Genomic DNA, 17,157 nt, shown 5'->3' with positions numbered 1-17,157 from the left:
CATCTGACGAGGATTCAGGACTCTCTGGGGCCTCTGCTGAGCACCAGCCACACTCCGTAGCTCCTGACACATTGTAAGTGACCCTGGTGCAGGGTAGCCACCTGGGGCTGACACCTTCTAGCAGAAGCTCTCTTGCTCCCCAGCAGGGCCATTTTCCAGCCTTTTGCTGGGGGAGCCTCAAGACGCGACGCTCCTTCAAGCGGAGTGGGGAGTGATGGGTGTGTTACCCACGGCTCCTGGGCTACCAGTGTCTGCTGAGCTGTCTCCTGTGAGGTTGGAAGTAACATCATCCCGTCTTCACGGATGAGGAACCGGAGGCACAGAGAGGTTGAGTGCCTTGCCTGGAGCCACACAGTAAAGGGTGGACCCAGGAATTTAACCGCAGTCGTCTGGTGTACCTTAAGGCCAGGCCGCGGCCCTTGGGAGCGTCTGTTTTGTGGGGAGAGAGACAATAAACGAGGACTAGAGACAGAGAAATTGAATAATTGTTGAGTCTGATGCTATGAAAGAAATCACTAGAGGGCTATGATAAACATTAGCAGGAGACCAGGATAGTCTCTCAGAAGATGCTGCTGAAGCAAGCGCTATAGCACAAGCAGCTAGCAACGCTGATGCTGGGACACTCTAGGAAGGGACAACAAAGGGCAAAGGCCTAGGGACAGCATGCAGTAAGCCCACACGGTGGCCCATCCAAAAAGTCTGGGAGGTGGGGCAGGTCCCAGAGTTGAGCGGGGCTGTCAGGTGGGGACTGTCTTGCAACTTTGGCTGGGGTGGGGGGTGGGGTCACCTCTGGGCTCATTTCTTCCATGAAGTAGGGCTGGTGTGATGTCTGTGTGCTTGTTGCTCTCTGCAGGTGATGGTCTGGAAGAGTAACTTTGATGTTGTGGATTATGGAGAAGTCCTAAAAGTGCACAGGCCCCCAGCCCCACTAGCCACATCCTCTGGGAATCTGGTAAGTGGCTCAGCAGGCATGTCCCGAGCCCTGAAACTCTGGTGGGTCATGGTGAGCAGCAAATCATACTTTGGCACTTGCTGCACTTTGTTTCAAATCTAGAATGTACAAACAAGACATGAGGACCACTGGGTGCGAGGTCCTGTGCTGTCTGGTGGGGGGAGTGTTTGCATGGCTCAGGCTACTAATGGTTGAGGAGAGGGAGGACCTGTCCCATGCCCGAACCTTGGGCCGAGGACCCACTGGAGAGTTCCTAGAGGGCGTGGGGCCTGAGCCACAGCTGGGACGGATGGGAAAGGCCCAGCCTTGTTGCTTTCACTTCCCTTTTTTTTTTTAAACCATGGAAAGGAAGTTCCTCAGCCACAAACCGTTTTTAGTATCTTTGTCAGTAAAAGGGCATTTAGTGTTCCTGAATTAAAATAGTTAGCAGCAATTTTTGACAGATACTTTTGGGGAAAATTTGATAACTGACATGATCTCATTGAATAAGGTTGCATTCCGCTGTGGCTGAAGTAAGTTGTCAAGCCAAGGGTGTGGAGCCCTGAGGGTTTTAAGCCCTAGTGGCCGCAGGGTGTTTAAATCTCTCCCTCCCGAACCCTGGAGGCAGTGTAGCCTCTCCCACCCACGGAAACCAGCCTGAACAACAGGAAACGGCTTGCCCAAGGCCCCCAGCAAGTCAAGGCTGGCCCAGAATAGAACCAGGAAGCCTCTGAGTCCATCCTGGGCTTGCCTTGGCTCCAGCAGAGGGATCCCCCACCCCAGCCTGAGACGACACACACGCGCGCGCACACACACCCATTCTGTGTGTTGGAGCTACTTCTAGGAATAGGCCGGGTTGAGATTTAAAGCTTTTCTTTCGAGGGTGGCCCTGGGCTGGGAGGTTTTGTTCTCTCTCGACATTTGTTAACGAGTAGCCGATTCTCAGCTTTGGGGTTTGGTGGGGATGACTGGGTTGCATTGCGGCCTGCTTGCTCCTGTTTGGTCTTCTGCCTAGAAAGGCATTTCTCAAACTGCAGGACTGGGATCCTGTGGGGTGAGGACCCTCTCCCCTCTAGCTCCCCCATCCCTCTCCCCTCTAGTTCCCCCATGTACTGGGCATTCAGTGAGCCGAGCCCATGCTGGGCGGGTCAAGTTACTACTCTCATTCTCAGATGAGATGCCTGGGGCTTAGTCACCTGCCGGGATGCCTGGACCTGGGGGCTCACCACACTGGCCCCTCTGAGCAAGGCTGACCGAGCTAGAAACTGTAGGTGGCACAGGGCTGCCCAGCAGCTCGCCCCCATCCCAGGAGAGGGCACGGCCACCTGCCTCTTGGGAATGGTTAGTAATCAGCAGCAAGGGGAGAATCCCATATTCTTCTTGTGGTTATTGGGCAAGTGGCTTGGACAAGCTGCCTCTTGTCCCTTCAGTCTTGCTCAGATAAGGGGCATGGAGCATCCTTGCGCCCCAGAGCTGTGGGGCTTAATACTCTAGCACGAAGGCCTTCAGCGTAGGGGAAGCCAGCAGGACAGGGCAGTGTTTGGCAAGGATGGGAGACTAGCTCACCGGTACTCAGGAAAACCATGTGTTCCCATACTGCCTGCTGGCCCACGACGGAGCTATGGCCACAGTTCCCCTGGACATCACCACGTGGTGCTTACACAGGGGAAGGGTTATGGGCTCTGGGTCAGAGAACTGGGTCTGAATCCTGGCCGTGTGGTCCCAGACGAAGCACCCATTCTTCCCACACCTCTATTTCTACAGCGGGACCTGAGTACTCCCGCAGGCAGGCTCTGAGGCCCCCATGTGGGACATAGGTGAACTTTACTAATCCACACAGCGACAGGACTTATGAGTCCTAAAATTGTTGTTTATGGCTTTTCCTTTATTTGTCACAAGCACCTTTGCGACACCGAGGCAGTGTATGGGCCCTCATCCAGACAAACACCCATGCCCAAGGGTACACACCATGTGGAGTACACGTCTAGGGGTGTCTCTGATCTCAGGACTCCCAGGCCAAGAGGAGGGCTAAGGGGTTTTTGGTTGGTTTGTTCTGTTTTATGTACATGACATAAGATTTCCCTTTTGACCCATTTGAAGCATGCAGTTGAATGGCGGGAAGAGCATTCACCCTGTTGTACAGCCATCACCACTGTCACCCACAGTTTTTCCAGCCCCTGCCGCCCAGGAGAGCCCGTTGGCCCAGTCCTACCCCGCGGTTAGGTTTGCCCCTGTGGTGGGAAGGGAAGCTGACAAGTACAGTCTCACCTTTCCTGCCCCAGGGCTTCCCTGGCACTGAGTTGTTGACCAATCCCATGGATGGCCAGACTGTCACCACTCCCGCGGGGAGCCCAGGTCATCTGCAGCCACATGCCAGGCACTGGTGCACCCGATGAGCTCCCGCCCCTCCCGCGGACCCCACCCTGGCCCTATGAAGGCTGCAGCGGGGGCTGTCCTGGGCCTTGCAGGATGCTCAGCGGCTCCTAGACCTCTCCCCGCTGGCTGCCGGTAGCATCGCCCCACCCTTTGTTGTGACAGCCCCAGATGTCTTCAAACATTGACAGATCGCTTGGGTGGGGGGCAGGATGGCCCACCCGCTGAGAATCGCTACCCTAACTCCTGCCTCAGGAGTGATCCCAGAAAGGCAGTGAATGCAACAGCAGGAGGGTAGGAATCAGGTGGGTCGGGGGCATCTCTGTGGCAGAAACAGCACGGCCACTGTGCGGAGGGTGGTCTGCCCCGAGCACGATGACTCTGGAGCTCCTGCCCCTGCTTGATTGGGCCAGATTTGGGCTTCACCGGGCAGCCATGGCTCAGGTCTCTAGACTCTCTCTAACAGAAGTCTATTTTATAGAAATGTCGTTTCAGCCTGTCAGACTTTGGAATCTTCCAGAGGTGACGGTAAACAACAAAAAAAAGACCTTTAGCAACTCGTTTTTTTTTTTTTACTTACCATTGGAGTGCGTTCTTGCCCTTCCTGCCTGCCGGCTTCCCTGGCCCTGAGATAGTAACCGGTGAGTGGTTTGGTGGCTGGCCAGGGTGGCCTGGTTCAGCCCATGCCCCAGGCGCTCTTGAACCTTATGACCCCCTCCCCCTCCAGCTCTGTCTCTCCCCAGAGCCTAGGGCCCTAAAGCTGCCCGACACACACCTGGGCATTTGAGGATCTTAGGGAGCCAGCAGGCCAGATACTGTGTGTGTCACGGAGGATGGCATTCTAAAGCCGGAGGGCAGCCTCCCCCTCCCCGCCCCCGGTGGACTATGGCCAGGGCAGCCCTGTGAGCTTGTGACAGCCCCTGTGCCCTGGAAAGCCCCCTGCCCTGGACCCCTGCTCGGACTGTAGCATTCAGCTCTCTCTCTTGGAATTGAAGGCCATCCTTGAGCTCACTCTGAACAGAGAGCTCTGTTCGCTGCCAGAGCTATTTTCAACCTCTGGTTGAAATTCACAGCTTATTTTTAGGCACATTTCATGTTGAAAAGCACAAGCCATTTCCCAGCCCTTCAGAATGAGAATAATGGGTTCCATTTTCCCTCTATTCCTGGCTGAGTTGTGGAGGAGAGAGTTTAAGGCTGTGGCTGGGAGCTTTCTCTGCTTGGAAGGCTGCAGAGGAAGGGCTCCAGCCCAATGGCTGAGCTGGGGGCGGCCGGGAAGCTCCGTGTTCTGCCCTGTGACACGCCGCAAGGCCGGAGGGAGGTCGGGAGGGCTGCTTGCGGGCGGATGAGCACTTCCCAGAGGGGCACGTGTGGGGGCAGGGGGTGGGCCCTGCCAGTCTTAGGTAGCAGGTTCTCCTGCTGCTGTTTCAAGGGTCTGGTGCTCACCTCTGTCCTGAGCTGTAGTCCCCGGCCTTCTCTGTTCTCTTGGCACTCAGCCACTCAGGTTCTAGCTCCTCTTAGCTCCCTCCTGCCAGCCCATGAGGCATCAGGGTCACTGTGTCTTGGCTGACTTTGGATTTGGCCCCTGCTCCCCCAAGCCCAGCTGCCATAGGACTGATTTCTGCCTCAACCACAGAAGCATTTTTAAAACCATTTTTAACAGCAAAGATGCATTTGTTCCGATTTACTCTTCTTGCCTTTCCTCCACAAACACCTGAGAGCCTATTATGTAATTGCAAAGGAAGGTTGTGCCGCGCGGGGTGGGAGGGGAAGAGCGCAGAATTCCAGGTAATTCAGGAAAACTGAAAACCACTTCCTGCATTTTCGGGCTTGGCTGCCCTCCAGTTCAGACAGTAACCTTGAATTTTGGGGCCCCTCAACCTCAGATGGGAGGACGCCAGGCCTTCCTTCATGAGATTTCACGAGGTGGTGCATGCCAGGCAGCCACCTGGAACCGTGCCTGGCACATGGCAAGTACTCACCAAGCTTTAGCTGTTTTTAAAATGTTCCTCTTCCTTCCTCTGTCAGACCGAGAGCAGGATGAGCCCCCTGCCCAGTCGGGCTGATTGTGTGTTCCCCACTTGCCGAGCGGGGTGACAACATGCAGCAGAGGGAGCGATTCTGACAGAGATAATTTTTGATGTTGACTGCTCTCTGCAGGTCGCCTTTGTGAGGTCCAGTGAGGGTTTTAGACCCTTGCAGGAATCAGTTCTGCTTCCTGATGAGAGCCCCAAGTCCTCTGTGCTCCCAGATCCAAAAAGCCAGTCCATAAGGTGAATGGAAACAGGCTTCTTTTCTTCCACCCCATCCCCATGACTCCTCAAAGCAAAGTGGCTGCCCATGGCCCCCCGCCCCCATCCAGGTCCTCAGTGCTAGAGCTGTCCCCAGGAGGAGGTGGCAAGGTTGGCCAAGAATGCTTGACCCGAGGGCTCAGCGTTCCCTGAGGATGGCCTGTTTCTTCTTTCTAGTTTCTCTGTTCTGAGGGTGAAGCCCCAGCTGCCTCCTACACCCATGCTTCCACTTTCTGTTTTGGGGTGCTACCACGGGTGGGGCTTGATGTAGGGGTTCTTGGGCTCGATTCCAGTCTTGGCACTGCCTCTTACCCCATGCTGAAGATCTGAGGCTCCTGGGTTCTCACCCCAGGCATCTAGCCTAAGGAGTCAGAGTTGAGGTAGAGGACGGGGTCCATTTCTACCTGCTTTGTGGAATTCCCTCTGTATGGAACATGGAGGACTGGGGTCTCTTGCTGAGAACGTAGATTTCTGGCTGGCATTTGCTTTCAGTAGTGGGGAGAGGTATGCATTTGAGGGGATGCTTGGCAGACAAGGCATTGTGGGTGTTTATGGCAAGAATGAAGTCCGGATTTATGTGTCTTAGAAGGGAACCTCGCCTTTCTCCAGCTGACCCTGGTTCTGGCTCTGAATTTCCTAGGACTAGTTAGTAAAAAGGGCTCTAGTCAGCAGGTGAGTAGGGACAGGCCCAGGCACTTACGCGTCTTGGAAGAGGGTTGATTTTCTGGGGTCCAGACTCCTGACAGCCTGTAACCACTTGGTTGGCGGTTTAAGAGCTGTACTGCCCCTGTTTGCTGATCCAAGAGGAAGCTGGAGCCTAGCCTGACATGTTAAGTCTCTCCTGTAACCTCAGGCAGTCCATATTGCTTCTCTGTACTCGGATTTCCTCTCACCAGCCTACGGTGCATCCTTCGGGCATTCTCCATTTTCCCGGCTCACTGCATAAAAAGCTTCTCCTGCTGGCGTGGGGGTAGGGTGGCCACAGCGGCCTTTGCTGATTCTGGGCAGCAGCAGGCCCCAGACAAGAGGCCTCACTTCACACTCTGGTTGCATTTTCCTCACCTTTACTGGCGCGGAAGTCATGGAAAGTGCTCTGGGCTTCTTAGTTTCAGCGGGAAGACAGAGGAGAATAGAAACAAAGAAGATTCTGTATTTGTTACCAAGCTACAATTCTTTCTTTTTTTTTTTTTAAGATTTTATTTATTTGACACACAGAGAGAGAAATCACAAGCAGGCAGAGAGGCAGGCAGAGAGAGAGAGGAGGAAACAGGCTCCCTGCTCAGCAGAGAGCCCAATGTGGGGCTCGATCCCAGGACCCTGAGATCATGACCTGAGCCGAAGGCAGAGGCTTTAACCCACTGAGCCACCCAGGCGCCCCCCAAGCTACAATTCTTAAAGAGAGTTCCTGCTGGAGGCCGAGCATCCTTGCACAGTGGCTGGGGAGGGTAACTGGACTGTGCCCGGTCTAGGAGAACCAAAGATTCCGATGTTCCCTGCAGAGGGGCACCTTGGGCCTGGGGACCAGCATGGGGGGGTTGGACCCTTCCCTCAGGCTCTGACCTGTTGCATCTGCTCCTGGGAAGCAGGCCAGATCCCCTCTCCTTTTCCTTCCAGAGGCCACAACTGAGTTTCCTGGGAGGTGGGTCAGGGCTGCAGCCAGGCGCATGTTCAATAACGACTGTGTTTACTGGAAGGAGGAAGTTGCCTTTGGCAGCGCAGTGAGGAGACAGGCCTTTGACCAATTCACGTGGATTGCGATAAGCCTCTTGCTGTGGCTCTCAAACCTCCGTGTGCTTCCGAATCACCCCGAGGGCTTGTTAAACATAGCTTGCCTCATCCCGAGTTTCTGACTTGGTAAGGAATTTGCAATTTCTAGGTCATGTCGATGGTTCCGGGACCCACTCTAAGAGTCGCTAGTCTACTAGACAACAGTCTAGCCAGTTGTGACAATGGCTTCCTGAGCAGGGATGTAGCGGGAAGAAGAAAGTCTCTGACCATCTTGGGAACTTTCCATGGTTCATGGGGACTATAGTTTGGGAGAAGCATTTGGAGAACTGGTGTCCGTTTCAGCCCAATTTGGAGAATCGTAGTCCTCCTCTTTCCAAGAGAGGAAAAGTGCTATAATGGCTTTAGTTCTAATCTCTGTCTAGTGGTAAAAGAAATCCCGGTGCTTCCCTGTGGGCTCTTTAAACCTAGAGGCACCCACTGGGCTCTACAGATGGCTGGTTTTATTACCAACCAGGATGCACTAAGGGGGAGGATGGTACCCAGGGCAGCCCTCCATGGGCCTCTGCCGCCGGTCTTCCTGTCTCGGCTCCTGTTCTGTCCATTAGTGCTGCTGCACCAGTCCAGTGACCTGTTCTTAAACCCACATTCTGTGGTCACCTGCCTATTATCCTCAGTGCCGCTCCCTCCTGTGCCTGCGCAAGTGTGTACCTCCATCATCCCCCCTCCTCCAGAGCCTGCGGGGCCTCTAGGGAAGCCAGCAGGTGAGAGTCTCTGGCCCCTGAGCTTGAGATGACCTGGGTGCTGGTGGCTCAACATCTCAGGCCTCAGGTCAAGGAGGAAGTGGAGAAGTGCCTCCAGGTATTAGGAGCAGGAGCAAGTCCCAAAACAGCGGTAACAGCAGTGGCAGTGAGAGGATGGGGCTGTAGGATGGGACTTGGCTGTACACCCTTCTCAGAGTAGCCCCTTGGAGTGGTACTTTCCTGCCACTGGAAAATTCTCATCTGTTCTCCACTGTTCCATCTCAACAGTTCTCTACCTGTTCCAGGTAGGTCACTATATAGAGAAGAGTGGCGTGATTCTTAGAAAGGAAAGCCTATTTAATGACTTAAGCCAACAGCAGACATGTTCTCAGAAACCCCAGGCAAGGCATGGTAAGACATTCATGGTGTCAGGAAGATCCAAGAACCTAGCTCTGGAACCCACACAAGGCCCAGGGGACCCTTGCTTCTGGCTCTGCGTGCTTGGACACGGAGCATAAACCAGGCACGCACACACACCTTTCGGAGCTCTGTTACCTTTTTCAAGGGTCTCATAACCATTGAAGGTTTTCCTTTTCCCCCCATTTCTCTTTCTCCCAGATGACCTCTCCTCCATGCAGCCTTTTCCGGGAGGCCCACAGCTTGTGAATCCTTCCCGCCCCACCTGCCAGAGCAGCCCTTCTTTCCTGTAGTTGGTTATTCGCTGGCCTGTGGTCTTCCTGGAGGGCTGGGTACTTGGTCACTTTGTGGCGCCCAGCATGTCACCAGAACACAGAATGTTCTAGAAATCCGGGTTCAGTGGACACGTGCTTGCAGTCTGTGGGCAGCATGGATTGAGCTTTTGAGGCAAGAGGCAGGCTCTGGCTCTTTCTTTTAGTGTTTTTGACGGTCCCAGGTTAAAGGAAGGAAACCCCTTTCTGGCCTGGTTTGTCAGTTCCAGGGGCAGGTGCATGGGGTGGTAGGGGCAGTGACTGGGCAGCGGAGGCGGTAGAATCAGCATGTCTGCGCTAGAAGTTTCAGTACTTCTCATTTTCACTGGAAAAAAGCCTTTTGCAGCTTGAATTTGCCAGATTGGATGGCAGCGTTGGCCCATGTGGTGTAAGGGTGTTAGATAGCGCTTGTGTTTATGTTCTCATCGGTTACCATGGCAAAAATCAGAATAGATGGTTTCCATGGAGATTATCTTAAAATTAGTTTCTTTGATGGTCTGGACATTGCTGCAGGGTTCACAGAATGCCTGTGGTGCCCCTGGGGGATTTCTCTGTGACAATGCCAAAGACTGGCCTGAATGTTGACGGACTCCGACAAATCTGCATCCTGTGCTTGAAAATGCCGGGACACCAGGCTGGGGACATGTCCTCAGCTTCTTCCTGGGGTCTCATTCGCCTGGCCTCAGCTCCACGGCTCGTTCCAGCCACCTGGGAGCTGCTTCTTTTTTACTAAAAAAAAAAAAAGAAAAACAAAAAAAAAACCCTTTATATTGTGGAAAATTTCAAGCAAGCACAAAAAGTAGCGAGAATAGTGTCACAGACTCCCCTGGATCTTTCGTCTGGCTTTAGCGTTTTGCCGGTCTATTTTGCTCATCTCTCTCCCCCCATTTTTTTTTAGAAGAGTTGGAGTATTTTTATTTAATCCCAGATACATTATTTTACCCTAAATAAAGACTTTTCTTGGTTATATAACTGCAGTGCTCTTGTCACATCCAACAAAATTAATAATCCCTTACTATCAAATGCCTAGTCCATACTCATATTTTTCCACATTGTGTCAAGAATATGGCTCTGTGCTTTTTGCTCAAATAAGGACGTGGGAGGCTTTGAAAAAACCCATGTCTCCCTTCCCCACCATGGTTCTGGTGCCTGGAGAGACTGAGCAGTCTTGGCTAGAGGTGCAGTTGGGCTGGGGGCAAGAGAATCTCCGGGGTGCCGCTCTCCCACTGTCCTCGGGGACATTTATACCAGGAGCTCGGGACACCCTTGTTCCAGCCTGGAGATGGGTCCGCTAGTGCCGGCTGTCCTGGGCAGGCATCCGCTGGAGGGCGCTGTCCCTCTTTGCAGCCTGTAGGGGGAGGCAGGGAGAGAGGTGATATAACCTTGGTTCACAATAGCTGTGTGCAAGTTAATTTTCCAGGAGGGGGAGGCTGAGAGACCCCATAGGATGCAGCCTCCCTTGACTTCTCCCTGGGGGTGAGAGCTTTGGCCCAGAAGATGCCCGCTGCCTCTAGGGTAGGCAGAGCTGGCCGTGGTTATCTGCCTTGGCAGCCGTGCTCGTGTCCTGAGATGCTACACAAATTCTGAATTGCCGAGCTTGGGAGTGATGCCCGGGTGTGGTCAGTGCCTCTAACACTCTCCATTGAACTAAGTGCAAGGAGAGTTTAAAATAGCCAGCCTTTGTTCCCGAGGTTTTAAAAATTCAACCCCAGTAGTTACAATGAGCTGTCTTCAAGTGGATCTATAAATAAACCGCTACTGTTCCTCTTTGTCACCGAGAGCTTCGGCGTCTTCCAGAGACGTCGGCTCTGCCGCTCATCTTCATTAGCTGCCTCTCATCTGTGGGGCAGCTGTGGCCATCAGCAGGCTGGGCTGACAGCGCGGAGTTCGTAATGACAGCGACACGTTCTCTTTTTAAAAAGCCACATTTTACAAATAATACATTATATGTTAATAAAAATAATTTTTAAAAAGCCACATTTTAAAAGCCAAGATTAACTACACAGGGAAAGATGTATTTTCGCACTGGGGAAGCCTGGCAGAGCGGTCATCATCATTGGTCAAGGTCAACGCCACTGATAATATGTCCTGTGCACGTGAGTTCTGCGATGTCAGGTGGTTCGCTTCTGTGGTGTTCTCATAAAAAATGGATAACCTCGTTCCGATCATGAGAAAACACTGGACAGACCCACATCGAGGGACTTTTGACAACAGAACTGATCAGTACTCTTCTTCGAAAGTGTCAAGGTCATGAAAGACAAGGGAAAACTGCGGAGCTGACCCAGATTGCAGGAGACCAAGGAGAAGTAACTCAGTGCAGGGGGACGTCCTGGTTGGGATTCTGGAATAACAGGATCCAAGGACATTAGAAAAACTGGTGAAGCTCAGCCGGGGCCCTTAGTTTGGTTAATGGTATTGTCCCAAGGTTAATTTGCTGCTCTGATCATTGTCCTAATGGTTATGTAAGATGTTAGCACTGGGGAAGCCTGGGGGAGGGATATATGGAAATTCTCTGTACTATTTTTTGCAACTTTTCTCTAAGTCTAAAATTAGTTCAAAGCAGTCTAATTTTTTAAAAGAAAATCTCTAGTCAGTCCTTGGGCTTCATCTTCCCTGGGTGCCCCGGTTCAGGTGTTTGCACTGGGAGGGTAGGTGTTTCTGTCTGGAGGGAGGGGGCAGGTGACCCTAAGCCCCTCAGCACCCAGCCGGGGGTGGGCCTGTGGTCATATCTGTGGGACGGAGCTGAGCAAGCGCTGACCCTGGAAGATGCAGGTCCTGTTCAGAGGGAATGGTGTCACGGGTGCTGCTCACCGCTGTGGAGGCTACAGGGCGGTTTCTCTGCTTGTCAGTAGTGTGGCTTGTGCTAATGCTCCGGAGGTCTCACCTGCTCCAGGAGTGGACGACTCCACCCCACCTCTGCCCGCTTCCTTCTGGTCCCTGTCGCTGGCCCCTGACCTTGCCTTGCAACCCACCTCTGTGTGTTTCTGGCTGTACCCAGTATGAGGGCCTGGAGGGTGTCAGCCCCTAAAGGCCTGGGGTGTTTTCCTGTTCCCTCAGCACCCCTTTGGGGAGGAGGGTCAGGGACCCCCTCTGTGCTGAGGACAGTTCTTGCTGCACGATGGCCCGCTTGCTCTCTCATGGCCTCCACCTGTTTGCAGTCGCCAGGTCTTCTTTCCTGCCCCCTGCCAACCTCGGCTCATCCTTGCTCTTTTCTCCCCCCGCAGCTCCCCTCACCCGAGTATGCCGCTGTGGTGAATAGACCTCAGCTCCACTGCTTTCCCTGGGGGGCATATGTGGACGTTGGAATGACTTTCCAGTTCCTGCTTCTCAGGGCAATCCTTTCACTCCTCTAAAAACTCTGGCTTTATACATCAGCCCTCTTGTGTGGGGGAGATAACTTGGAAACTCCTGTAGAATGTGGCCGGCGGTGGGCAGCTGGAGGTCGCCAGGGGTGGAGCCCAGAAGTGGTCGTTTGAGCCTGGGTATGGAGACCTCAGTCTTGCTTTGAGCCTGGGTGAGGAGATAGGGTTCCTTGGTTTGTGCATTTAGCATCTCGCATGTGCCAGGCAGATCGGTGGGGGACGCAGGTATGATAGGATGCCATCTGCCTCCAAGGGACCGCTCTCTGAGGAGAGGACTGGTATGGGAGTGGGCCGAGCTGCCTGGAGTCCCAGGGTGGGTTAGCATGTGGCTCCCTCATCCATCTCAGACCCATCCTTCGACCCCTGAATTCTTAGTTCAGAGGACACCCTGTCCCCTTCTGATCGGTGGGGGCCTGGGATCAAGGGATGGCTCTTAGACCCAAATGTGACCCATTGTCATAGAACATTTAATTCCTTTCAGAGGCTGTTCTGCTGGCCCCAGACCCTGTGTTCTTGAGCCTCTTGGCTCCCTCTGTGCACACAGATGACCCAGCACCCTGCCCTCCTTGGGAGCCTGCTGCGGGGAACACACGAGAGCACCCTGCACATTCGTACTCTAGATAAAAGCCAACACGGTAACCAGATCCCATACTCCTACTTAGTCTGGCTTGGAAGAACATTGGCAAGATTGTTGAACAATTAGATGATTTGAAGACACCAGAGTTCCTCTTGGGTTCAGGGCTATGTTTAGAACCAGAAGTTTTCTCTCTTGTTGGACCCCAGGCCGGAACTCTAAATTATAGGGCAAACAAGGCTGTTGTGTATCTAGTCCACAAATATGCGCAGTGGATACAGTACCAGGTTTCTTCCGAGCTCTGATTCGAGAAAACGGCCGTACCTTTTTTCCGCTTGAAGAGCTGGAGAGAAGTGTGAGCTCCAGTGAGCTCTGTCCTCTTTTCTGCTCTCCTGGCTGGGATCAGGTTTAGCAAACAGGCAGGCAGACATAGACACCCATTAACTTTTCATGAGGGCAAATTGTCAGAGCCAAAGGCCCGAGGCAAAGACTGTAAGAAGCGTGCGCGTGAATCTCTGCACCCTGACTTAGCAGACTATGCAGTGAGCAGTCGGATGAAAGATTTTAGTTGAGAAAGATTTAATCATGGTGTGTGTGTGTGTGTGTGTGTGTGTGTGTCCATTTCTTCTAATTTCGTGCTCAGCCCTGCTTTAGAGACACAGTGATACGCTTTGGTGTTTTTAGTGGGCCGTGGCCAGCCAGACTGCCGCCCGGTTCTGTACAAGTTGGGTCCCCGTGAGACAGCCCAGATTTGGGGCACAAGTCACCTTCCTCTCCCCTTTCTGGCCCAGACTCTGGCCCGTGGACTAGTTCTGGGTGCTTTTGTCTGTGACAGAGTTTGTTTCCAGAACAGGCCGAGCAGGGGGCAAGGTCCAGTGTTAGAGATTAAAAGAAAAGGAGAAATTTCCACCTTGAGCAGGTGTTAATAATTGACCACCCCACTTACCAGAGCAGCCACTGGGTCACATCAGCTCACAGCATCTTCGTGGTAAATCTCCAGCCACTCCTGGCTGCTGGCCAGGTGTGTGCAGACCTTGCTTGCTGTAGGGACCTCTGAGCAGTTGGGGCCTGACATTCCACAGACGGGGTGGCTACTGTCTCGGAAACGCTGCCTGGGGACCTCTGCTGACGACCAGGGAAACTGAGGCTTTGGGAATTGAGCCGCACTGAAACGTGAGCTGGTTTTCTGCACCTGGGAACTGTAATCCCCAGACCAGTGATGGGCCTCATGGGCCTTACCTGGGGTCTTCAGCCTGGGCGTTTGCCTTTTGGTAATGTCCAGTGGAGAGTTAGTGATCTTCACCTTGAGTACCGAGTGGCCATGATGGGTAGTATCAAGTGCAGTGTCACGTGATGGGCAGGTTGGGCTTTTAGGGCTACTTCAGTTATGACTATATCTTTTTTTTTTTTTTTTTAAGATTTTTATTTATTTATTTGACAGCACAAGTAGGCAGAGAGGCAGGTGGGGGGGGGGGGGTGTGGCGGGAAGCAGGCTCCCTGCTGAGCAGAGAGCCTGATGTGGGACTCGATCCTAGGATCCTGGGATCACGACCTGAGCTGAAGGCAGTGGCCCAACCCACTGAGCCACCCAGGCGCCCATCTTTTTTTTTTTAAGTCAGGCTTATTAACATACAAATCGTAGCATTCACCATTTTATTTGTTCTTTTTTTTTTTTTCTTTTTAAGAAAGCTTTATGCCCAATATGGGGCTTGAACTCATGACCTTGAGATCAAGCATTGCATGCTCTACAGACTGAACCAGCCATGCACTTTAGCTTTTGCCATTTTAAAATATGAACTGCTGGGGCGCCTGGGTGGCTCAGCCGATTAAACATGTGACTCTTGGTTTTAACTCAGGTCATGATCTCAGGGTCATGGATCGAGCCCCAATACATCAGGGTCTGTGCTCAGTGCAGAATCTGCTTGGGGTTCCTTCCCCCCTCCCTCTCTTTCCCGCTCTGCTCCTTCCCCCGCTTGCATGCTCTCTCTCTCTCTCTCTCTCTCTCTCTCTCAAATAAATAAAATCTTTAAAAAGTGAATTGCTCTCTGAGTTTGGGCAGACATGTACAGTTAATCACCACCATGATCAAGGTACAGAATAGTCCCATCATCCCTAAAATTCCTTTTTGCCTCTTTCTATCAATCTACTCCTTCCACCTCCACCCATAGGCAACCACTAATCTGCTTTCTGTCACTACAGATCAGTGTGTGTGTGTTTCAGAATTTGATACAAATGGAATCATGTAATTACATATTCTCTCTGGTTTTTTTCACTTAGTCTTAATATTTTGAGATTTGTCCATGTTGTTACATGAGTCAATAGTTCATTCCTTTTTTTTTTTTTTTAAGATTTTATTTATTTGTTTGACAGACAGAGATCACAGGTAGGCAGAGAGGCAGGCAGAGAGAGAGGGGAGGAAGCAGGCTCCCCGCTGAGCAGAGAGCCCGATGCGGGGCTCGATCCCACACGACCTGAGCCGAAGGCAGAGGCTTTAACCCACTGAGCCACCAAGGCGCCCCAGTTCATTTCTTTTTATTGCTGAGTAGTACTCCATCGAATGTTTATCTGCCTGTTGGTAAACATCTGGGTTATTTTCAACTTTTGGCTATTGCAAGTAAAGCTGCTGTTAACTTTTTTTTTTTTTTTTTTTGCTTATCTTTATATGGACATGATTTTCCCTTTCTCTCGGGTACATATCTAGCTGTGGAATGGCTGGCACATAACAAGTATATGTTTAGCTTTTCAAGTAACTGTCAGACTCTTTTCTGAAGTGGTTGTACCATTTTACATTCTTCCCAGCAGTGTCTGAATTTGAATTTCTCTACCTCCTCACCAACACTTGGTATGGTCAGGCTTTTTAACTTTAGACCATTCTACTGGGTGTATACTGGTATCTTACTGTGATTTTTTTTTTTTTTCTAAAGATTTTATTTATTAGAGTAGGGGAAGCAGCAGTGGGAGAGGGAGAAGCAGACTCCTCACTGAGCAGGGAGCTCGACATGGGCCTTGATCCTAGGACCCTAGGATCATGACCTGAGCTGAAGGCTGACACCCAACCGACTGAGCCACCCAGTAGTCTCTCTGTGATTTTTAACTTGCATTTTCCTAACTGCTAATGATGGAGAGCATCTTTTATGTGTGTGTTTGCCGTCCTTATATGTTCTGGTGAAGTGTCTGTTCAAATCTTTGGGGTTTTTTTCTTTTCTTATTTTTTTTTTAAAGATTTTATTTATTTATTTGACACAGAGAGAGTGATCATAAGTAAGCAGAGAGGCAGGCAGAGAGAGAGGGAGAAGCAGGCTCCCTGCTGAGCAGAGAGCCCAATGCAGGGCTCGATCCCAGGAGCCTGAGATCATGACCTGAGCTGAAGGCAGAGGCTTAACCCACTGAGCCACCCAGGTGCCCCTGTTTTTTCTTTTAATTAGGTTGTCTTCTCATTGAGTTTTGAAAGTTCTTTTATATTCTGGATACAAGTCCTTACCAGATATGTGACTTTATTTTATATTTTCTCCCAGTCTATAGTTGGTGTTTTCATTTTCTTAACAGTGTCTTTCAAAGAGCAGTTTTGAATTTTGATGAAGTTCATTTTATCAGCGGTTTCTTTTATGGGTCATGCTAGTGGTATCATACCTAAGAAATTTTTGCCTAATCCAAGACCATAACGATTTTCACCTATGTTTTAGAAGAAAAGCTTATACAAATATTCTAGTTCTAGGATTGACATTTAAGTCTGTGATCCATTTTGAATTAGTTATTTTTTATATGTGGTATGAAGTATGTACCAAAGTTTGTTCTTTTACATATGGACATCCAATTGTTCCAGCAACTGTCTTTACTAAGTTGTTTGCATGCCTTCATTAAAAATTAATTGACCGGCTATCTGTAGGTATATTTCTGGATGGTGTTGATCTATGTGTCTGTCTTTTTACCAGTACCACACTGTCTTCGATTGCTGTAACTTTAAACTAAGTCTTGAAATCAGGTAATGTGATTTTTCTGATTTTCTTCTGTTCATCAAAATTGTTTTGACTTCTCTAGTTGCTTTGCTTCTATAGCTGATTTCAGAGAGAACTGTCATCTCAAAAACACTGGGCCTTCAGTATGCAAACATGATATATCTCTGCATTGGTACTGGTCTTCTTTGATTCTACTCATCAGTGTACTGTAGTTTTTTGTTTTTTTTTTTTTTAAGATTTGTTTATTTATTTGACAGAGATCACAAGTAGGCAGAGAGGCAGGCAGAGAGAGAGAGAGGAGGAAGCAGGCTCCCCGCTGAGCAGAGAGCCCGATATGGGGCTCGATCCCAGGACTCTGGGATCATGACCCGAGCCAAAGGCAGAGGCTTTAGCCCACTGAGCCACCCAGGCGCCCCAGTGTACTGTAGTTTTTAGCAGACAGATTTTGCATATATATTGTTAGATTTATGTTTAAGC

General features: G+C 51.1%; 1 protein-coding gene across 1 annotated transcript in view; it reads left to right on the top strand.

Annotated features, from left to right (window-relative positions):
• The window catches only part of LOC111144274 (POC1 centriolar protein A), a 68,705-nt gene that overhangs the window by 25,208 nt on the left and 26,340 nt on the right, over nt 1-17,157 (top strand). Inside the window, exon 9 of the mRNA XM_022498507.1 lies at nt 854-952. Within this exon, the coding sequence (XP_022354215.1) occupies nt 854-952 (99 nt within the window). The remainder of the gene's footprint in view (nt 1-853; nt 953-17,157) is intronic.

This window comes from Enhydra lutris, unplaced genomic scaffold, assembly GCF_002288905.1.
Source record: "Enhydra lutris kenyoni isolate GAN:26980312 unplaced genomic scaffold, ASM228890v2 scaffoldscaffold10, whole genome shotgun sequence".
Classification (NCBI taxonomy): domain Eukaryota; kingdom Metazoa; phylum Chordata; class Mammalia; order Carnivora; family Mustelidae; genus Enhydra; species Enhydra lutris.
Note: the sequence above shows the minus strand (reverse complement) of the source record. Positions and strands in the feature narration are given on the sequence as shown.